General features: G+C 40.1%; 3 protein-coding genes and 1 non-coding gene across 6 annotated transcripts; 3 read left to right on the top strand and 1 right to left on the bottom strand.

Moving 5' to 3' along the window:
• Window positions 1–1,430: 1,430 nt before the first annotated feature.
• On the top strand, window positions 1,431–8,783 carry LOC115050521 (14-3-3 protein beta/alpha-B-like). Its single transcript, XM_029513355.1, has 6 exons — window positions 1,431–1,531; window positions 3,740–4,047; window positions 6,233–6,356; window positions 7,670–7,833; window positions 8,368–8,463; window positions 8,635–8,783. The coding sequence occupies exons 2-6, from the start codon at window positions 3,754–3,756 to the stop codon at window positions 8,707–8,709; spliced, it is 753 nt and encodes a 250-aa protein (XP_029369215.1). The 5' UTR covers window positions 1,431–1,531; window positions 3,740–3,753; the 3' UTR covers window positions 8,710–8,783.
• Window positions 8,784–11,702: 2,919 nt separating this feature from the next.
• On the top strand, window positions 11,703–18,049 carry LOC115051022 (polyadenylate-binding protein 1). Of its 3 annotated transcripts, XM_029514261.1 has the most exons (14): window positions 11,703–12,504; window positions 13,564–13,757; window positions 14,163–14,278; window positions 14,516–14,664; window positions 14,776–14,870; window positions 14,959–15,096; window positions 15,456–15,551; window positions 15,731–16,097; window positions 16,213–16,323; window positions 16,430–16,572; window positions 16,686–16,770; window positions 16,989–17,119; window positions 17,312–17,411; window positions 17,626–18,049. In XM_029514261.1, exons 1-13 carry the CDS (start codon window positions 12,312–12,314, stop codon window positions 17,402–17,404), a joined length of 1,911 nt encoding a protein of 636 aa, XP_029370121.1. In that variant the 5' UTR covers window positions 11,703–12,311; the 3' UTR covers window positions 17,405–17,411; window positions 17,626–18,049. The 3 variants fall into 3 exon arrangements, with proteins under 3 accessions (XP_029370121.1, XP_029370122.1, XP_029370123.1); XM_029514262.1 differs by lacking the exon at window positions 17,626–18,049 and having other exon boundaries at window positions 12,312–12,504; window positions 14,516–14,655; window positions 17,312–17,404; XM_029514263.1 differs by lacking the exon at window positions 17,626–18,049 and having other exon boundaries at window positions 12,312–12,504; window positions 14,516–14,655; window positions 14,761–14,870; window positions 17,312–17,404.
• Window positions 15,249–15,384, top strand: LOC115051544 (small nucleolar RNA SNORA5). Its single transcript, XR_003841278.1, has one exon. It is a non-coding gene; the product is annotated as a small nucleolar RNA SNORA5 (small nucleolar RNA).
• A 377-nt stretch (window positions 18,050–18,426) lies between the features above and the next one.
• On the bottom strand, window positions 18,427–19,325 carry LOC115051023 (type-4 ice-structuring protein-like). Its single transcript, XM_029514265.1, has 3 exons — window positions 19,277–19,325; window positions 19,043–19,163; window positions 18,427–18,640 (listed from the first exon to the last, which is right to left on the bottom strand). Exons 1-3 carry the CDS (start codon window positions 19,323–19,325, stop codon window positions 18,427–18,429), a joined length of 384 nt encoding a protein of 127 aa, XP_029370125.1.
• Between the last annotated feature and the right edge of the window lie 2,996 nt (window positions 19,326–22,321).

Raw genomic sequence — 22,321 nt, 5'->3', positions numbered from 1 at the left:
TGCAATTGAATGAATCATAGTGCACATTGTTCCCTTTTGCTCACACATTTAATTCACCTCCTTCCTTCCCATCTGTAACTGTGAATGAAAAAACGTGTCATATAAACAAGTCATATTTATTCATACCAATGGTCACACACATTCACATACACCTGTGAAATATCCTTTGTGATTTGGCCTGTTTGTTCAAAATCCAGGCCTAGGATTGACAGGAGAAAGAGGAACACTTGTGTCCAAGGAAATTAGTTGTCTTAATTAGGTGAAGGAATTAATTATATTCCCATTGGCTGTAGATAATCTATTTCCAGGCACATATAGCAGTTTGAAGGGATAAAAACAGCTGCAAACCATGATCTGCTCTCATTGTACGGGTGATAATTTTGACATGCAGGCTGTTGGCTTTATATCATTTAGACAGTCTAATGCTGGTCACCACCTTGGCAACATATCAGTAGTATCACTGCCTGACCCAAAACAAACTTGTGTTTCAACATCAGCACAAAGCCCTATGAACATCTACTGGGCCACTCAAAAATAATTCAAAAGCCCATTCAAAGGGAAGGGACTAAGGCTCACCCTGGTGAAGATGTCAGGCATAATTGCTGATATTAATGCCTCTTGTAAAAACATGCCTATATATAGTATATGACATACTGGGGGCACAATAAATGACTATGAAGTAGTGGAACAAAATAAACAGGCCACGGAATATGGAGAATTTACCACTGTAGATTTTGGGGTCTACTTCAGCTCAAACAGATATTTGTTGATTTAATGTAAAGCCTTGTAAAGCAGTCAAGACTCAAGACTGATAGTTTTCATCTTGAATTAGGTACATTTATAGATTAGTGTGCGCAGTTCTAGAAATTTCTTAATTTCCAAATTTGCATTTAGTAAACCAAAGCATTTTTGTTATAATTGTTATCATCATATTTTTTCTTTTATTTAATTACAAATATATTAGTTGGCATTAATTAAAATGTTATCTGGCAATAACTGATATTATTAGTTTATTTATCTCCAGGTTTTATTAGAGTCAACACAATATATATATATGTGTATATATATATATACATATACAGTATGTATACAGAGAGAGCGAGAGATGGAATTCACCAACTACATCTTCCAAGATCCTTTGCGGGTGTTGCTGGGCAAACGCTAAGGAGATGAGATGTATGTGTTTTTTTTTTTGGGGTTTTTTTTGCTTTTTGTCTGTCGTAAAGAAAGAAAGAGTAAAATGTGCACATTCCAGGCACAACATACGTATTTATCGTTGTGAAATAAAAACGCCTATAATATTTGTTTGCCTCTTAAACATATGCGGAAAAATCTCCGGTAAAATGGCCTTTAAAAAAAAAAAATCTGCCCCCAAATTCCGTTGCCCCAGCAACACGATTCTGACGTCATCCGTCCCGGTGCGACCCTGCCGCTGAGTCTTTGATTGGAGGGAAACCCCGTGGATGAGCGGGAGAGATCATCAGCTGTGCGGTCGGGAATCAGGAACAGCATCCTTTAACCTCACTCTCAGGTTGGTTCTTCTCATTTATCGGTGCTATGTTCGACGGAAAATCGTTAAATTTGTCCCGTGTGCTTTGGCTGGGCGCTTTTAAGTCCAGCACGAATCGCTGCTGCTTGACTGTAAGTGGACGCCACTGATGCTCCGCCGCTCAGTCATTGTTTGGCTCTTGCTGAATGAGAAGCGCCGCTGCACTTTAACCCATCTATTGTTGTTGTTTTTGTGTGTGTCTGTTTGGCTTTTTTAGTTTTTGTTGTTCTTTTTATTTACTCGACGTTTTTTTTTAGTGCAGCTTTCTCGTTGCACAAGGTTAGATTTGGGGAATGAAGCAACCCCAAAAACACAGTGCTTCATGCTCCCCAAACCGATAGCCGCGGTGTGTTTTCCGGGAAGCGAAAAAGGGCGTTCACTGTGGACTGAACCAAAGCGGGCTCCTTTCATTCCGGCCTCCCACAGTCGGTGACACTGACCGGGGCTTCTCCCGCAGGACACACCGGACACCTTATAGGAAGAATATCTTTGTGTAGGCTTGTGTTCTTGTCGCCCAAAGCCTGAGCTCGTTGGGCAGGTGTGTGTGTGTGTGTGTGTGTGTGTGTGTGTGTGTGTGTGTGCGCGCGCGCGCGCGCGCGCGACAGACAGACAGGTCGAGAGAGGGAGACTTGAAACTGGGTGGCCAACATTCCTCAGAAGGGTGCAGGTGTCTGGTTGTTGGCAAATCTGACTCACACACCGTGTGATTTTTTTTTTTTTTATTTTTTTTTTTATATATATATATTTTTTTTGTGTGTGTGTGGTTTTTTTTTTTTATTTTTTTTTTTTAATTAATTTATTTATTTTTTGTGTGTGTGTGGTTTTTTTTTGTTTGTTTTTTTTTCAAAAATCCATCATAGGTTTGTGAAAATAAACTATATGTAAATCAGGCATAGTATGTCATATTATTGTTTATGCACTGCCGCCGTCCTGCAGTGAAACTGAGAACAAGCAAAGAAATTCAGCTGAGAGGAAGCCAGTCAGTAAAGGCCAGATGGATTTAAATGTTGTTTCGCTTCATCCGTATTGTATCAAAGTGTGTGGGTGTTTTCTTTAATTTGTTTTGTTTTATGTGCCAACCTTCCTGCATTTATCCGATATGCCAGTCGTGCATTAAAAAAAACTATTAACACAGTAATATGGGGTGATTAATTTAAGTAATTACCTTTCTTTAAGTGATTAATCATTTGCACTTTATATGGGGGAAAATATTCCCTTGTTTTATCTCCAGCTATTTGTGTTTTGGTAATTTGTTTTTTGTTTTTTTTTGGGGGGGGGGGGGGGGGGGGGGGGGTTCTTTTTCACTATTTAGTAATGCCTCATGGAGTTGTAGTGTTCTGCAGAGGAATATAACATGAATTTTTAGTTGAGGTCAAACAGGTCACTTCGACCTCTGGAAAACTGAGATCTGCATGTTCAGTATTTCACAGCATTTAAAATTACATGTCACATTGTTTTGCCCAAATGAAGACTAAAAAAATATCAGCCAGTTAAAAAAAATGGGATCGATAATGGAAAAGCTCTATAGTTGCATTTCTAATGCAACCTGCTACTTTCAAGGCTGTGACTGTCATGGGGCAAAAACAATCACAATACTTTCTTAATGTATAAAATAAATGCACTAGAGAGGCAATTGGATGTAAAAACATTAATAACTGCTATCTTTTAAATTTTATCTTTTAATTGCAAAGATGCCAGTTGATTGCAGTTACCAGTAAAAATCAGGTCAATGCCAGACCAAGTGCAGATGAGCCAAGCTGGTTGAAATCCAGAAAAACACTGCTGTGCACACACCCAAGAGACGCCTTCCAAAATTTTCCCAAGCACTGTGAGGACTGAGGACAGATTAATGCTAGTGATTCTGACCAATGTGCCAAATGTTTTAAATGACCTCAAGAGTTTTGTACATATTCTGCTACTCTATTAAAGAGTGGCCAAACATATCGTCTTGCACATATATTTGAAACTATACCTGAGAAATCATAACACACAGGTCTAATGCATTCACATGCATTGCAGTCCTTCATTCAAGTCAAGTGGTCAAATATCTCCCCCCCTCCCATTCATGCTGCTCCCCTCTTTCTGTTCTCATTCCTGCCCTCCCCCAATACTCTCCTTTCTTCCTAATCCGTCTCCTGTCCCCTTTGTTTTGTCCTTCCCGATTCCCCTCCTCTGCCTTTCCTTCCTCAGCGCACACAGGAGCCATGGCAGACAAGGAGGAGCAGGTACAGAAAGCCAAATTGGCTGAGCAGGCTGAGCGTTATGACGACATGGCGGCAGCTATGAAGGCTGTAACGGAGGAGGGATCGGAGCTCAGCAATGAGGAGCGCAACTTGCTTTCTGTTGCCTACAAGAATGTGGTGGGCGCTAGGAGGTCCTCTTGGAGGGTGGTGTCCAGTATAGAGCAGAAGTCTGATGACAGCGGAAAGACTGCACTGGCCAAGGGGTACAGAGAGAAGATTGAGAAGGAGCTGAATGACATCTGCAAGGAAGTCCTGGTAAGAAGCAGATGAAAGAGATGGGGGAGGATAGTGAACTGACTAAATGCTTAAGTTGAGGTGGATGGGAAGACTGAGAGCAGTGTAGATGACATAGCATTTGGCAAGTGAGAACTGCACGATTCAAACCTGAATTCATGTCTATATGTGGGAGGAACAGAAGGCAATGGAAAAGAAGTTCTCCACTTAGTTAATAAATTATCAAATGTTTCTTTGGAAAGCCACGCAGATATGTTGGTTATAGAGCCAGCTATTTATAGTGATATTGTAGAAACAAGAAGTTTCAAACAACCTCCAGTACCTTTGTGCCCTTGGTGTTTCACTGCTTAACAAGAAAAAATTACAATTGCAGCATTTGCAGTTAATTCCCTGAACATGAACGTATTTATTTATTAGGATCCCCAACAATAAGCACTCCACTGGAGGTATAATGACTACTCTTATTACAGTTCAACGGAAATCAAAAGTATTTTTATTTGCTAAGTTATGCATATCTGCTCTGTGAGCTTGCCTTGTATTTGCACTCATTTTAAATTTGGATCCATATAGAAAAATATACCTTTGGAATGTTTTGTTTTCTCGATGGTACTCATTGGTTTTTGGGCTCATTAGTTTGGCAGAATATCATATGGGTGTGTAAAGCAAGATGTGACCATTGTAACAGAAGCATGTTTGATAGGTAAATGACTGCTCATAAACTTCATGAAAACATCATTCTGTGTTGATACTGGTGTGGTCCTTTTGACTTCAGTTACAACTACCAGAAGTCTGCCGGCTCATGATATACAAGCAGCAGGTCAGGTTTGTTCTCTGTGTGCTAACACCACTACAGTGATTGTAGTTGGACTTGAGTGACTTGGATTTGTTGTTACCAGATAACTTTGCTGCCAGTTTGACCCAGTGGCCTTTTTTTTCAAGTGGGTAGAATGACTGAAACAGAAACTGCACATTTTAATCAATGACTGCTTTGCTAAACTTTCCCAGAGACTCAATTTGTATGGCACCATCCCAATGTGGAAAATACTTTACAATGTGCTGGCTGAGCATTTATTCATCTTCACTCAGATATATGGGCAATTTAGAGTCACCAATTCACCTAAACATGCATGTCTTGGTGGGAGGAAACCAGAGTACCCGGAGGAAACCCATGCAAGCATGGGGAAAACATGCAAACTCGGCACAGATAGGCCCCAGGCTAGGGACTAAAACCGCAAACTTGTGTCCTGTTGTGCTGCCGCTGGCTGAATAATGCCCTTTAAAAATCAATTGGTAATGGGAAGCCAGTGAGGGACGATGGCTTCCATCATACTGGTTTTGTGTTAATGTGGATGAGGCAATATAAACCTTTAGCAAATGCAAAAAATGTTGTATATGAGGTACAGGACAACTCTATTTTGAAGGACAATGTTGCAAGAAGAAGTGTTGCCCACACAGATACAGTTTGATAGTGTGGTAGTGATAGTTAATTCGCAATGTCTCAGGGAAGCTAAAGCTTCATGCTTCATATTACCATGTAGAGGAATCAGCCTTTAAGCAAATGAAGGCTCTCTCATCCACCAGACGTTTGAATATCCTACAGATAGACATGGATAATTTAGGCATTTTGAATTTACTTTGCTGCCACAGGAGGATACAGACCAGTGAATTTAAAAGGAGAACTCTTAAGTGTTTGCTGGTGCTTTTTAAAATTTCCATTCTTTATAAATAGGTCCCACTCATTCAGCCCCACTTTATTTCATAGACATGATTCTTCCAGGACAACTTGCATTTTCAAACAGAGGCTGTGTTTGTTAAGCAGAAATAGAGAAACAAAGCTATATTCTCACTAGACAAGATATTGATGCTATTGGTTGGGTTGTTTTTTTCTATTTATTTATTTATTTTATAGACTGCTTTTAATGCGTTGCCTGTGACTGTTTATATGTCCTAAGTCATCATTCTTAAAACTGTTGTTTATTTTTATTTATTTTATTTTTTTTTTAATGCAGTGAACTGTGGTTATGTTAATGTAAAACAGGGGTACACAAAGTAAGAAAAGAATGTGTGCTTTTAAAAGAGGTATACAGACCATTTAATCTAAAGTGTAGGTGTACATTTACCACACCTATCCAAATACTGTTGTCAGCTCATGAGCTGATAAACTCTTCAGCACATTTAAATGCTAATGTTTCACTTTAACTTGTAGGACTTGCTTGACCAACATCTGATCCCCAATGCTACACCTCCTGACAGCAAGGTCTTCTACCTGAAGATGAAGGGAGACTACTACCGCTACCTGGCCGAAGTGGCGACCGGAGAGGATAAGGAGGGTGAGTAAAGCAGATTTCCTGGTCTCCTGCAACAGCTGCAGTCGTTAATAGCCTCTTCCTCTGATTCTCATGCCATCACTCTAGGAAACAGACAGCAGTATCAAGGAGATCATTATGCTTTAGGCTCATGAGCAGTGTGCAAGGCAACAAAAAAATTAAATGGTGCCGCCTACTGCTAAAAACACATGTCGCTGTGTGATTAGGCTGTTGTTTCTCATGGTAATGGTCTGTTACAAATGTTGGAGGTGGGATGCTGACTAATGGTCCTTAAAACTTGCCCCTTAAGATGTGACCGGATCACTGACGCCCTCTCTGTCCTTGACCCATAACTGTCATGTAAAATACGGGTAAGGAGGTACTGCTGCGTTACCATGGCAGCACAGCAGTTTCAGGGTGTTGGCTGCTGCTGCTTGCCCAGAGGCTTTTTCAGGGTTTCTTTGATGGCTGTGGCAAGTTGGAGTGCCAGTGTTTTCCTCCTTAATTTTGGGTTATTCTGTGAGTCATATTGTTTTCTTCAGTACCATATTTGCAAAGAGTAACTCATATAATTTAGAGGATTGATGGATCTTCACAGAAAAGAAATAACAGCTCTGGGTCATGTGTCACCTATGCCATTTGACTGGAAAATGTTCTACATCATCAGCCAGGTTATCTGTATGAAGGCATCCATATCATGTACAGTGTATGATCTAAACTAATGCTTGATATTTATTTGGTCCTTGCAGTTTTGGCCTCAGGCCAAAAGGGCCTAGGCAAACAATTGCTTCAGACTAACTGTACTAGATAGTAGAGAGAAAATAATACATTCATTGGCTATCCACAGACAAGTTGTCAGCAACTTGAAGGGATTTTTTTTGTTAATATTTAGAACTTCCACAGGTTCCAGTTTCTTTGGCTAATGTGACAATAATATATCATTGGGCTGCAAATTTTGTTGATAATCTTGGGTCTTGAGAGAAATTGTAATGGCAGCTGGTTTTAATTCTGGCATTAAACAATTATTCAAGAAAATATTCAGCCCACTAAGTGATGATCAAAATAGTGTTACCAGACAGCTGGGCAGAGACAGGAGGGTGTGAAATTTGGTTTTTGCATCTTTTTATGTAAATATTTGCTAGGTTCGTTGTCATTGCCAGAAATAAATCTGGAAAGCAATAACATGTACTCTTATGCTCAGACAGATGGTGCATGGTCAAGTGTAGACCCATTTAGGGCAGTTACAAAGTAATCTGACAAACCCCAAGAAAGTTTAGTTTTTTTTCCATTGAGCAGTAAATATTTACCTTCTCACTGCTCTTTCTTTCTGTTTGTAGCCATCATCAATAACTCACAAGAAGCCTACCAAAAGGCCTTGGATATCAGCTACAAAGAAATGCAGCCGACACATCCCATCCGCCTAGGCCTCGCTCTTAACTTCTCTGTCTTTTACTACGAAATCGTCAACTCACCTGAAAAGGCTTGTCAACTGGCCAAAAAGGTAAGAACTATTGTCCAGTGTTGGTTTGTTTGTTTGTTTGTTTGTTTGTTTGTTTGTTTATTTATTTATTTATTTGTTTGTTTATTTAACTTACCAACTTCTTGCCTCAGGGTTAGGATTTTTTTATTGTTAGCTCTCATCTAACTCATGGTTCTTAAAAGTACAGTTTCTGAAAAAAATCAATATGTCAAAATTACACCTGGAGACACCACACGGTGGACATGTATTGTTTTTTTTGCTAAACACTAGGACTTTCGATTTGCAGTTATTGGCAGGTGCATTTGAAAACATTATCATTAATGTTTCAATGTAATATTCCTGACATTTCACCAAAAAAAAAGAAAAACGCATTCTCTCCCTTCAGTTACTAAAAAAATGTACATCTGCCACATTTGACTTATTTTGTTTACTTGCTGGTTTTTTAATTCAGTATCTTTTCATCATTGCCTAAAACAGTATGTGGTGAATTTACGTATACTTTTGGGAAACTGCATATTGTCTTTGGAAGTACTGACGACTGTCTGTCTTCTCCAGGCTTTTGATGAGGCCATTGCCATGCTGGACTCCCTCAACAGTGACTCTTACAAAGACAGCACCTTGATCATGCAGCTGCTCCGTGATAATCTGACAGTGAGTGTCTTGACTTTATTTCTTCACGTCAGCAGTGTCCTCTCTCAATTTATTCTGTCATCTCTATATTTCTTAAAGTCTTGTACATTACTTGTCAAACTGCACTCAATATTTGAGGTGTAAGGTTATCTGAGCATGCATCAATTCCAATATCCTGTGCTTTTATTGCAGCTTTGGATGTCAGATGCCCAGGGTGAAGGTGAGGGCGAGGGAGAGGAGACGGAGCAGGCAGCTGAGAAGAACTGAACTTCAGAGGAAAAAAAAAAAAAACACAAAAACAAACAACAAAAACACACGTTTTTTACCTCTCACCAGCCTAAGTTGTGTGTGTGGTTGTGTGTGCACATACATGAACAGATATGTATGCTTACACTCCACTCACAATGTGTAAAGTACAGTATGTGTGTGCAGATACATTGAAGTGTGTGTGTTAATTGTATGAGCACCTCCACAGAGAAAAGAATGGAATAGACCTGTTTGTTTGATTTTGTTTTTTTTTTTGTTTTTGTTTTTTTTTTGGGACATTACTCATCATGTGAACCAGTGGATGTTTATTTTTATTTCTTTTTTTTTTCTCTCCTAATTGTCCGTGGTTTCGTCCAGATGAAATCCTTCCTTTAGATCCAAATCAGCCCCATTCTCTTAAACCTTATTCTCTGTAGCAAACTACTGCTGTTGCAGGAAAACACAAACAAAAAACCTCTAACTGTAATTTTGATAAATTGTATGTTTTTACTTGAACTGAACATTTTCAATCTTTGTGACGCTTGGGTCTTCAAAACTCCTATCAAACGTGCCAACAGTAAAGTGGTCATAGGGGTCTGATTTCACTAAACTTACAGTCTCATCGGATTTCAGCAGAGATTGTATAGATGACAGGATTTATCTAGGTAAAGATCTTTTACCATTTTGAGTGTATTCATCCCACCCTGTCAGTGTCCATTGTAGCAGGTAGTGGTTTTATGGATGGTACATGTGACATGGCTCAGTGGGTTCTATGTACATTTGGGTGTAGGAAAAGTTTTTCTGTATTAATGGCCACTTGTGAAAACTAGTTAAACTTTGGTTAATAGTTTTGTTGAGAGGATTGCATTCCATTTTACTGACCTCTTCTCACTCTAAGTGAAAGTGCGTTGACTTTGATTTCCCACTATTTTCCATACCACATAACAAGGTATAGACAGCCTAAGATAAAGTGAACTTGATAAAATGGCTCAATACTGTAACTTTTGATATTTTATCTTTTCAGCAGTGCAGAAGATACTTTTGCCATGTGCTTTTATGTGGCTTTCTACTCTTTTCTATTCAGGTGTTTTGTATTTTCTTTTTGTGTATTTTATTCCCTTTGACTCTTGATTTGACTCCTGGAATGTATGTGGTTCCAAGTAGTATGGGGTGAGGGTTAGGCGTGCTTTGAAGCTGGCAGTTTTGCTTAGGATTTAGCTTGAATCAGGTGGTTTACAGTAACCTATCTACCCTGAAATTACATTGTGGGGGGAAAAAAAACTAAAACAATTCTAAATAGAAATCAATTATAAAAGTTAACTTGGTAGAAAGCTCCATAATGACCATCCAGTTGTCACAAAGTAGTGCCAGTTTCTTCCAATTACAGTAAATTGGTTTTAAAAAGATTGGATGCAGGAATCAGAATTTGCAAGTTACACTCTTGAGTACGTTATTTGGTTATGTGCTTTCATGTAAGTGGAATTAAAACATTAAAATCAAGTGTGCTATGCTCTGTTTCATGTACAAGTAGAATTACTTTTTTTTTTTATGTTGATGCTTATGAGAATCTGTGCTGGGTCATTGTCAGTTCATCAGTTCAATCTGCCACTAATAACCATGCCAGCTGGGAAATGTGTCAGCTGCCCATATTAAGAAATACCCTGAGCAAGTAATCAACACTGCCATAGTAAGTCAGTAACTAGGTACTCTGAAGGCTTCAACCACACAGATGACCTTCACATGCCACAGCATTGATTTATTTAAAACTACAAGTCTTTATGATGTATATATGTATGATTATATCTTAAATTTATCCTGATGACGCGCAGCCTTATGATATAAAAACAAAAAAATCTCCTTACTGGATAATTTAGATTGTGAGTAGAATGGCAGCTTGAAAAGTGCTGCAGAGTTGCTGTTACCGTTCAAATGGGAATCTTTTCTTAACAACACTGCCCTCTGCTGAAGGTTTAAGGACCACGTTGCATGTGGACATTCTGCTGCAATTTTGCACCGGGATTAAGACGGCATTTCGTTTACCTGTGATGACACCCTTTTGATAGGAATCTCAACAATGATCAGTCATTGCAGGCTTAACTGTGCTGTGTGAAATGAAGAAAGAACATGACATGACTTGCTGCAGTACCTAACTGGATCAAAGTAGATTGCACTGTGCCTCACATTTGTCACCAAAACTGGGAAGACAAAAACCTCTACGCAAGCATAGACACGATTTGTCCAATCTCGCTGAGGGAAAATCAGACTGAAAATCAAGTCTACACCACACGAGAGATGACAGAGCACTTAGTTTCTTGATTTAATTTTTTCATAAATGTCAAACTCTATTCTTCCTCACAGCTAGGTAGATCACAACCCCACTGCTGTGATAGTAAGCCTATCACATTATACAACATCGATGAACCAGTCTTCAGTACACCCATTACACTGACATATGTGAGCAATTTAGCAATTTTACCTACCTTTCAAGACAGAAACAAATCTGGTGGATCAAATTAAGGGCCACTGTCCTGTATTCTCAACATGACAGCAGCCAGTGAGACTCTCACAATGGAAATGAGGCTGATTACACCTATTAAAAAAAGATCAATCTAGGGTGCAAGCTTGTTATGTAGTCCTTCTTGAATAACAGGAATGGTGTTCCTGTAAAATGTCACAACACACCAGCAGTCCATGGCATCTCTAGTACTGTAGATTGTTTATCAACTGAGGTGCTACATGTTAAGATTGTGGCCTTTGTGTAATGCCCCTGCGATGCTGAACGAATTCAAGTCATCCGCATACAGTCCCGATGACTAAACAGGCTTTGTTGTGGTCGCAATTAGTCAGTTTCAGCCTTTAGCAATACGTTTTTACATGATTTCATCATCATGCGTCCAGCGTAGGTCTACGCCCCTTTGTTGACTTTTTTTTTCCAACCATACTAGAAGATGATTGGCTCACCTCTGATGACGCGCAGACTGGTATATATCCACAACTTCCTCGTGGTGTCTTCCCCCTTAACCCCGGCTGTTAGTGCTGTGTGAGTGCGCGTGTGCTCCTGAGCTCGCTCGGCACACATTCTTTAAAAAAAAAATAAAAATACAAAAAAATTTCAAAATATATAAAAAAGCCAAAAAATCATTTAATTTTATTTTTTTTTTCTTTTTGTAACAAGTCGGTGAAGCTGGACTTAGGGACATTCGTGGACAGGACGGTAACGTACAAGAGGCTGCTTAACGTTAACTCGAACGACAATTTTTTTTTTCCAGTCGACGTGTTTCAGAAGAGAGGCCAAGTAACGCTAGATTTTGCCTTTTAAATCGTTGTGTGCCAGATTTGAATGACAGTTTTAACCCCACTAGAAGTCGACGTTGTTTTATTTTCATGCCATCTTGGAGATTTTGCCTTAAATAACATCGCAACTGACAAGCCAACGGTTGCTAACGTTCACCATCAGCGTTCTGCCCCGAACTGACGTTACGTCACTGAACGTTGGAAACTTAAGTCTTCGTTCCGTCGCTGAAAACTTTTTTTTCCCGTTTAGCAAAAAAGAAAGAAAAGAAACAAAGAAAAAAAAAACAGCTTCGTCCGAGTACTTTTGCCGGTCTCCACAGCGAGCGAACATGAACCCCAGTGCTCCCAGTTACCCCATGGCCTCCCTGTACGTTGGGGATCTGCATCAAGATGTGACAGAGGCCATGCTGTACGAGAAATTCAGCCCCGCCGGAGCCATCCTGTCGATCCGGGTGTGCAGGGACATGATCACCCGGCGTTCCCTTGGATACGCCTATGTCAACTTCCAACAGCCGGCGGACGGTATGTGGCTGTCAGAAAATATCTGTCTAAAAGTGTAAAAATGGATGTGTGCTTCAAATGTCAGCCGGTGACAAGTGAGAGCTAGCCTCTCTCTCCCTCCCTCACTACACGTGACTGCGGCCGACATGTTGTTGGTAGGGTCTCCTCGTGTGAACCTCCCAGCAGTGGCGTAGTAGCGAAGCTGCACATCGGCCCACCCCAGCAATGTAGCAGAGGACTGCTAGCTGCCAACTCAATACTCCCCCCCCCCCCCCCCTTTTTTTTTTTTTTTATCACTGAGTCAGGGCAACACCCTAACTGGACAGCTAAAAGTGCTGACACACTTTAATTATGTCTGCTACAATGATTGCCAGTCACTGTTGTTGTGTTGTGAATGTTTATATTTATCATTTGGTATAAATAATGTATCTTTATAAGATCTTATAAGATGTTGAACACAAGTCAGTCCTGTGTGCACTAATACCCCGATAACTTCCACCCTCTAAACTTTGTCTGCTGCTCTATTGATAAAAGCATAGATCTTCACCAGCGTTTTTTTTTTTGGGGTGTGTTTCTGTGTTGTCACCAAGATATATTCTCCTGAGGCTTTTGCACTAGCAGCCTTTTCATTTGTAAATAATCTGGGTGTGACATACAGCTACAATATAGTTTTGCTACTCACTCATTATTATTCCAAAACTTTCAGAAAAAGTCAACTGGTCAGAGTTAGTAAACTACTACAGATAACTAAAGCAGTCTCACTCATGTACTTGGGATCAAAACAGGTTAATTAGGTTAATGCAGCAACTCCAGCTGTCACGCTGCCCTGGAGCAAGGGTCTGAAATGAAGCTGACACGGTGACACCTACTAGAAAGATGCAAATACGTGTAACCACCATGACGAGAGAGTGTGAAGACTTTCTTATTTAGGATTGGCCGTGGGAGAAACAAGAGGATCCAGTTTTCTGATATTCAGTTTCCCTACAGTTCTGGATTCATAAATAAACCTTAAACTTATGCTGTCATAGCCAGTGTTTAGGAAATCAACCCTAACCGCTTCCTTCATGTTCTTCCTCACAGCTGAGCGTGCATTGGACACAATGAACTTTGATGTTATCAAGGGGCGGCCTGTACGCATCATGTGGTCACAGCGTGATCCGTCACTGAGAAAGAGTGGTGTGGGCAACATCTTCATCAAGAATCTTGACAAATCTATTGACAACAAGGCTCTATATGACACCTTCTCTGCTTTTGGCAACATCCTGTCATGCAAGGTAAAAGACCAGTGGCCCTCGGTGGGTTGCTCTGTGTAGCCTGGTTCAGGGAATGGTCACTTGTCATTGCAGTGGTTTAGCATTGTGATTGTGTGCATAATTTGCATGTGTTTACTTTGTAAATGCCCTTCTGTTGTTAGCACCAAACTTAAAAGCCCTACCCACCAACTGTCAGCAGGTGATACCAGAATGCCCAGTTCTCACATATGATAAAGTCAATAATGAATCTGGATTTGCTTCTGTAGAGAAATTGTAGCTGGGATTTTGACAAAGAGCACATGAAACCAGTTTCAAATTTAAAAAATTGACAGATACTTGATTGGTGTTATTTATAATCGTTCAGAGTTAATACACTATTACTGCATGTGTGTGTCTTGATAGCAGCATGTGTCCTGTTTCTTGAAGGTTGTTTGTGACGAGAATGGCTCTAAAGGCTACGGCTTTGTGCATTTTGAGACTCAGGAGGCAGCCGAACGAGCCATTGAGAAAATGAATGGCATGCTGCTCAATGACCGAAAAGTGTAAGTTAACATTTTAACAATTTTTAAATGGGTTAATGCAAAATTTTGTGTGTGTTTATTTGTGTCTTCTGTTTGAAGTAAAATAGAAAAAATAGATTTCCGCATTACCCATTTGTTCTGGGTTCTGTAGCACTATCGATACACAATCGCATTTAAATTGTGATGAGAAAGCATTTTAGTCCTACAATTTGTGTATATTGTGCATTTACATTGAGCTTAATCTCCACTTCATTACAGATTTGTGGGTCGCTTCAAGTCTCGCAAGGAACGCGAGGCTGAACTGGGTGCCCGAGCCAAAGAGTTTACTAACGTCTACATAAAAAACTTTGGTGAAGACATGGATGATGAGAAGCTGAGGGAACTGTTTAGTAAATATGGTCAGCGAGGTTGTCCATCTTTCAAACTTAATTTTTGAAATCACTTGGTCTGCTCCTGTACAGGCAGCAAAACAATATCTAGTAAAATATAGTCCTAAAGGTTATATCTCTGTTGGTTAGGAAATGCCATGAGTATCCGCGTCATGACAGACGACAGCGGAAAGTCTCGAGGCTTTGGGTTCGTCAGCTTTGAGAGGCACGAGGATGCCCAGAAAGTAAGAGATTATCAGTAGTTTTCTGACAACCTGCAAATGTCTGCTATTTCTGGCCACGAAATTGACTTGGCCCTCTCTGTTTCTCCAGGCAGTGGATGAGATGAATGGGAAAGAGTTGAATGGCAAGCTGATCTATGTTGGCCGTGCCCAGAAGAAGGTGGAGCGACAGACAGAGCTCAAGCGCAAGTTTGAACAAATGAAACAAGATCGGATGACTCGCTACCAGGTACATTTATACTACTGCTACAAAATCAAAACAAAACCAAATGGTACAAAAGTGAAATGCAATACAATCTTGTTCGTTGTGCTGGTTATCTTTTTCAATCTCTTATCAAGTTCTAAGATTTACGTACTGTCTTGTCAAGCACTTGAAAAGGCCGCAGCTATGTCAAATTCAGTGCTTCCTCTTTAGTAGGTTGCACTGGCCAAAATGGCTGCTACAGTGACTCTGTAGTTCATGGGCCCTGCATTCTTCACCATAGACTCTGGGGATAAATATGCACTACAGACAAAAATATTATAATTTAAAGGGGCATAATCTTGCCCAATATGTAGTATTTTTATAAACAGTTTTTTTTGTTTTAGGGTGTCAATTTGTATGTGAAGAACCTCGATGATGGAATTGACGATGAACGCCTGCGAAAGGAGTTCTCACCATTTGGCACCATAACCAGTGCCAAGGTAAAACCTGAGCTCTGCTTATTTAATTATCGACTGAGAGAGAAAGCTTTCAGTTACCAACAATGAAACTTTTTACCTGTATAGACACTATTTAGTATTGTGCATACCATTTAAAAAAAAAAAAAAAAAAAACAAACAAACAAACTTGTAGCATTAATTTATTTGAACTTTTCTCTCAGGTGATGATGGAAGGCGGACGCAGCAAAGGCTTTGGCTTTGTCTGCTTTTCATCTCCAGAGGAGGCCACTAAAGCTGTGACTGAAATGAATGGGCGAATTGTTGCCACCAAGCCATTGTATGTGGCCCTGGCCCAGCGTAAAGAGGAACGCCAAGCACACCTGACCAATCAGTACATGCAGCGCATGGCTAGTGTGCGTGCTGTGCCAAACCCAGTCATCAATCCCTATCAGCAGGCTCCACCCTCGGGTTACTTCATGGCAGCCATTCCTCAGGCCCAGAACCGTCCTGCTTACTATCCAGCTGCTGGCCAGATGGCCCAGCTGCGCCCTAGTCCACGCTGGACCACGCAGGGTGTCCGGCCACAACGTGAGTATTCCCCTATCACTGCGTACATTTGCTGTCATTTGAAAAGCAGCTTAAGACATAGTTGGTCCTGTACTCCTACTTGTACATGAGGCTTTCATGTTTCTGTTGCCCATAGACTTCCAGAACATGTCAGGTGCCATGCGTCCATCAGCACCACGCCCTCAGACCTTCAGCACCATGCGACCTGCCTCCCAGGTGCCTCGCATGATGTCTACCCAGCGTGTTGGTCAGTCACATATACTTATATAGTCTCTCTAATTACACTCTCAAAACATTACACACATCAACTGGGCCTTTTGTGTTTCTTATCCTATTGGCTGTTCGTGGAACAGCACAGACCATGGGGCCTCGACCTGCAACTGCAGCTGCTGCAGCAGCCGCTCCGGTGCGTGGAGTCCCTCAGTACAAGTATGCCGCAGGAGTCCGCAATCCTCAGCAGCACATGAATGCTCAGCCACAAGTCACCATGCAGCAGGTATGAATTTATGTTTCTTGGTGATGAAACACCTTTACATTTATTCTTATATCTGCAAACAAGAGTTTGGATGTGCTTTCAAAATTCTCTGATTTTTATTTCTGTGTCCTCAGCCTGCAGTCCACGTTCAGGGACAGGAGCCTCTGACTGCCTCTATGCTGGCTGCAGCTCCACCACAGGAACAGAAACAGATGCTGGGTAAGCTTCAGCAACAGCTTGATGTAGCATACATCTATCTCCAGCTAAGAAATGCACCTTACATATCGTGTTTACGTATGTGTATCTGTGATATTCTCACAGTAATTTAGGATGTCTGGAACTGATTTATCCATCAAAGACTGAATTGTAGTATTTAGCACTTGGCAAGTATTGATTACATCAATTGATTGTCAATTCTTTTTATCTGTCATTCCTAGGTGAGCGTCTGTTTCCCCTGATCCAGAACATGCATCCCAGCTTGGCAGGGAAGATCACTGGCATGCTGCTGGAGATTGATAACTCAGAGCTGCTCCACATGTTGGAGTCCCCTGAGTCTCTCCGTTCAAAGGTCATTATTATTGACACCCTCCCTTGCTGATCCTCTAAAGAGTTTGCCAAGACTTCAGAATAAAAGAAAAGGGAGTTTGGAGAGTGCTTTTTGGTCTCAATATAAATGTCAACCAGCAACACTGGGAAAACCTTGTGAATAGCAAACCTGAAGTTTGGTGAAAGTGTCTTATAGATAATTTAATGTTTCCAGGTGGATGAGGCAGTGGCTGTGCTTCAGGCTCACCAGGCCAAGGAGGCCGCTCAGAAGACTGTGACAAATTCATCTGGTGTCCCAAGTGTCTGAAACCAAGGTATGTTGTTTTGTTTTGGTTTTTTTTTTTGTTGTTGTTTTTTTTTTTTTTTTTTAACAAGGCGTGGACAGTGTTGCCAAGAGATTACAGCTCCTCATGATGACAATGCCAGAAATCTGTTAATCCTGCCACAGCTGTGCATTTTACAATCACTTGTTAACTATTGCAGTGATTTGTTGGTAATTAATATCATATTTTTGTGTTGTTTTCACAGGAGTGGGGAACCTTGAGACTAGCTTCACCGATGAGGGGAAAAAAATAAAAAAGAATTTAACAGTGAAAAAGTAAAAAAATACGCAAAACAAAGTAAAAAGAAGTCAAATAACATATAAAAAAAAACAACAAACAAACAATAGAAACGAGTCTCCGGCCAGGCTTATAATGAACAGAAGCATCAAGTCTGGTTTGCGGCGTTAAAAGAGAAAATATACAAAAAAAAGAGAAAAAGTTCGTTTAAAATAAAAAATGATCAATGAGGGTTTTTAGAGGAGAAATCTGTGATTAAATAAGATTGAAAGCATTCCTTTCTGCCATTTTATCCCTTTTAAATGTTTGAATGTTTGGGCTATACAAGCCTGCTATTGTGAAATTTCTGTTGCCCTTTGCTTGCTTGAATAAAAACTATAAAGTAATCAGTATATTACTGTGGTTGGCTGTTTGAGAAATTGCTGGTGTATTTGTCAAACCACTTACAATGTGGGAAGTTTAACATCAGAAATATTCCTCAACTTTGTGCTGCTAAAATTAGGTCAAACACACACACAAGCAAATGAAATTAGATCAATATGATTAAATTGTTCCAAATTTTTATTTGTGCTTTGGGACAGAGATAAAAAAAATCCAATTGTTAACAAGCACTGAAGCACATGTTGGGCTGTGGCACTAGTGCCTGCGTCGTCAGCCCAGTCCAAAATGCAAGCTGCTCCATTAACTCAGTCCTTGACAGAGCAGATGGGGAAATGGTGGCACTATTGCATTATTATTTTTTTTTTTTCCTTTTTGAAGGACAGCTGGTTTAGTTGCTGATGGGTTGGTTGTTTTCTGTCAAGCTCTGGATGAAGGCCTCCATCTGTGCCTTCAAGTTGTCAACCATGGGCTGAATCTGGGCCTGCACGTTCTCAGCCATGGGCTTCACGTGCTCCTCCATGCTGGATGCAGCGCTCCTCAGCTGATCCTGGAACTGAGTGGCCAGAGGCTCCAGCTGGGATTTCCTCTCCTCCAGGAAGGTCCTGTGGGATGAAAATTGGTTAACCACTAGATACAAAAATCAGGCAAACAGCAGTTTTTAAGAGGCTTTAACAGGGGCTCAAAAAACTATCTTAATAATTCCCCAAAATAAAAGTAGCAATACAAGATGTATGAAACTCTTACTTTGTAAGCAAAAGCTGTGCATCATGGGGAAAAAGCACTGTTACTGTATTATTTTTAAAGAATAATTTTTTGGGGTAGTTTGATCTACAGCGACGAATTGTATTTTGCACACCACCCATGTTTCTTACATGATAAAAATCAAAACCACAGCTGCTGAGTTACAAGACAGAGCAGAAAGCAGATGTGAATCACCCTGAACCTCAGTCACGATCCGATGCGACTTTGACTTCATGTCATATCCATGATATCACAGTACTCACTGGGCCTGGCCAGGCAAGTTCTGGTTCATGATGTCGGTCAGCTGCTGAGTCATTTTGCTCTTCAGCTCCTCGAAGTACTGACTGAGCCTTTCGAAATCACCACCATTTTGTGCGAAGCTTCCTGCAAGTTTCCAAAGAAGAAGAAAAAGGAGAGTGAGAGCACTTTAATAAAGCAAAGCACCACAAACACTTGAAGAACCTAGAAAAAAAAAAAAGGAAAACACTTGGTCGTACCCTGTGCCAGGGCAAGCAGGACAACGGTGGCAATGAGGGCGAATTTCATGGCTGCTGACTGGAGAAGACCTACAGGAAGAAAAAAATGTTTTTCCGTTAATGCACAGTCAGAGATGACAAGACTGGACGTTCATATGCTGATGTTAATGCCCTGTCTCAATCTGTGATCTACATCAGTGTCACAATATGTGTTCTGACTGAGCGCACTTTCTCCTGCATTTAAAGAGATGGCTGTTTGTTCTTCTGTGGCGTCCTGTTGCTCAACCAGATGGCTCACTGATAAAAGCTATCACACTTTCATGGAATCGCCGCCGATTTATTTGGTCCCGTGTTGAAAGATAAACATTTTGTTCCTGTGTATCCTGAACCCACACACTATCTTGTAAACTTTATTCAGCTTGAGTTGTGAATAATTTACTTTGATACACTTTCAAGGCCATTAGCCACATTACCTGAACATCAGTAAAGAAATTACACTTTATTAAGCACAGGACAGGAAGTGTGATGACTGCAGTAACTTTATGTGAAGGTGTAATAGAAAATCCCACAATAATCTATTTTTTTCTTTAGAATTGGTTTTCACATTAAATGTCAAAGTGACAAATGGGAGTTTTCACTTTACAATTGTTGCATTTCAATATGACGTTTTGAATGTGTGTGTTTTATGTCTCAGTGTGTCACATGCAGTTTGAGCCCATAAGGAAAGGAAGCAGACTTACCTGTGCTGCAGGAGGCTTTGGACCGGGAGGATGGTGCCTTCCTGCTGGACTCACGCTCCTCTTATACTGCAGCACAGTGATGCAGCTCTGCCCTAGCGTGGATCTGATTGGACAAGATGAAGACGCAAGACAAGTTATCGGATGTTTGCTCGAGTCAGGGAATCACAGCTCTGACCCTTGCTGCTCGGTCTGCCAGCTGGGCAAACTTAAACCAAAGTCCAACAGTCCCTCTGCTGACTGTCCAACATCCAATAGTGTGCATCTTGCCATATTGATTACACAAAGTAACAGCGTCACAGTTCTGACAGGTATGTTTGCCATTGCCACATCAGTCTCAACAAATACAACAACAGATAAGCGGGCAACATATTTTTGTTTACTTCTGTTCATATCATTAAGTATTCATTAAATTGAGGTTTTAAAGAGAGCCTCCTATCATTTTATTGTCAGTATATCTGATGTTATTTATATATCTATAATATGAAGCAGACTTTTGTTTAAAAGGAAAATAATTAAACTTTATATAGAATAAACTTTAAATAAACTTTGACATTTCTATTACCACAGAATCTTCATATGGATTACTTGTTTTCAACTCCTGAAGAAGGGATGAATCATCAGGTCCCCTTTTTGAGTTCACTTTGTAGATTTTTTTTTTTTTTCTCTTTTTGGTATTTTTTTGCCCAGATAAAGGGCATGAATATAAAATGTATGTTTCTTTATGTTATGAAATGCTACGATCAGCCCTAACTAATCATCATCAGATATTCACAGCATGAAAACATGAAAAAAGATTATATTTTTACAAAAACGTTCCAGTATGACTATGAATATCCACGTTAGTTGTAACACATAAATACAAAAAGAATGACATTTTAAATCAACATGCAATCATAAGTTGAATTGAAAAATCAATTAAAAAACAAACCCAAAAACATTTTCATTTAGTTGTCCTTTGAACAGTAGTTTCACGAACTGACACTCAGCCATGTGGATGTAAACCTTCCACCTTTGGTTCACTTCCAATGACATATAATTGCTATGGCTATCTTTACGGTTGTTGTAAAGTCATTAATTGTCAACTCCACTTGCTTCAGGTAACTAATCAGAAGTTTGATATGGGGGGGGGGGGCATTTGGACATTTGGATATGACTACATGAGCAGAGCAGAGTACATAAACAACACACTGTTCATTAAAATGTGAATGAAAGTGCAGAGGGTCTTTATTCATGGGAGGAAATTCCCGGATTGGAGTTTCAAAAGACAGATTTTGACTGTAAAACTTTGATCAAAGCCAGATGTGGGACTGTTTTCAACCAGAGATTATTCTCTCACTCCAGAGTCTGTTTGCCACTACCCCGGTAGAAACAGCTTAGGCTGTTTACATCCCTCAAACTGACCCACTAAAGCAGAAAGAAAAAGCTCTGGTATGCAAGACAGTGAGGGTGACAGAGCTGTGAATATTAGGTCTAAGTATAAACTGTGTGAAATCAGAGAAATGTAAACAATGTGTGTAGTTTACTGTGAGAAGGGACCGTACCTCTGTATGACTCCAAAGGTTTTGTCCTACATGTTTCGTTGACCTTCAAATATGATTGATTCGTCTTAGTTCAATGTTGAAATAATTTAAAGGTCTTCATATAAATAACTTTAACTGAACTAAAAGTTCAACTAACAAAAACTAAACTTTACTAAAACTAAAAGCATCGAAAAGTGCTTAGTTTGCACTATTTTCTGACTCAATCTCACCAAAACTTTTACTAAATTATGAAATCAGAATAAGAGTACTTTATTAATCCCGAGGGGAGGTTTGCTTCGTTACAGGTGTTCAGAAATGTGCAGAAATGTGGAAGGAAGATTTTACTGATGTACCATTGGGTAGTTGAGTTCCCAACAAAGACAAGAAGACCCTCAAAGACGCAAAATCAATCTGAACAAAAAACTGTTTGTCTTTTTTTTTATGGAAAGTAGCTAATAATAATTTTATCAATGATGACGGCAAGCAAACATGACAAGAAGAAAATTTCTGCGTATTGGTGGATCAAATAATCCCCTAATTTGCAGCAGAAAACTCACTGCAGCTCATAGAAACGATGATTAGACAGAAGTGCAGCATGATGGTCCACAGGACAGAGGAAATGAAAGCCAGTGACGCTGCACGGTCGAGGTCATGACATGATTTAATGTAACTTGAGCGTGCGCTCCACTGAGTCAAATTTTCACTCCAATGGGGATATATGAGTGCTGATTTTGTCCTTTTTCTGCACTTTGTCGAAAACATCAACAGGCCAAGGCCTCCCAGATTTTCAGGGACATGCATATTTT

The sequence above is a fragment of the Echeneis naucrates genome, chromosome 11 (assembly GCF_900963305.1).
Source record: "Echeneis naucrates chromosome 11, fEcheNa1.1, whole genome shotgun sequence".
Classification (NCBI taxonomy): domain Eukaryota; kingdom Metazoa; phylum Chordata; class Actinopteri; order Carangiformes; family Echeneidae; genus Echeneis; species Echeneis naucrates.
The sequence above is the reverse complement of the archived record's forward strand: the minus strand, read 5'-3'. Positions and strand labels throughout refer to the sequence as shown.

Coding starts and splice junctions, on each gene's coding strand:
- LOC115051022 (XM_029514263.1), top strand. CDS start 12,312: ATGAACCCCAGTGCTCCCAGTTACCCCATGGCCTCCCTGTACGTTGGG. Junction 14,871..14,958: donor GGCACGAGGATGCCCAGAAA/GTAAGAGATTAT, acceptor CTGTTTCTCCAG/GCAGTGGATGAGATGAATGG. Junction 16,771..16,988: donor GGAACAGAAACAGATGCTGG/GTAAGCTTCAGC, acceptor TGTCATTCCTAG/GTGAGCGTCTGTTTCCCCTG.
- LOC115050521 (XM_029513355.1), top strand. CDS start 3,754: ATGGCAGACAAGGAGGAGCAGGTACAGAAAGCCAAATTGGCTGAGCAG. Junction 7,834..8,367: donor CTTGTCAACTGGCCAAAAAG/GTAAGAACTATT, acceptor TGTCTTCTCCAG/GCTTTTGATGAGGCCATTGC. Junction 8,464..8,634: donor TGCTCCGTGATAATCTGACA/GTGAGTGTCTTG, acceptor CTTTTATTGCAG/CTTTGGATGTCAGATGCCCA.
- LOC115051023 (XM_029514265.1), bottom strand. CDS start 19,325: ATGAAATTCGCCCTCATTGCCACCGTTGTCCTGCTTGCCCTGGCACAG. Junction 19,164..19,276: donor CCTGCTTGCCCTGGCACAGG/GTACGACCAAGT, acceptor GGAAACTTGCAG/GAAGCTTCGCACAAAATGGT. Junction 18,641..19,042: donor AACTTGCCTGGCCAGGCCCA/GTGAGTACTGTG, acceptor TTCATCCCACAG/GACCTTCCTGGAGGAGAGGA.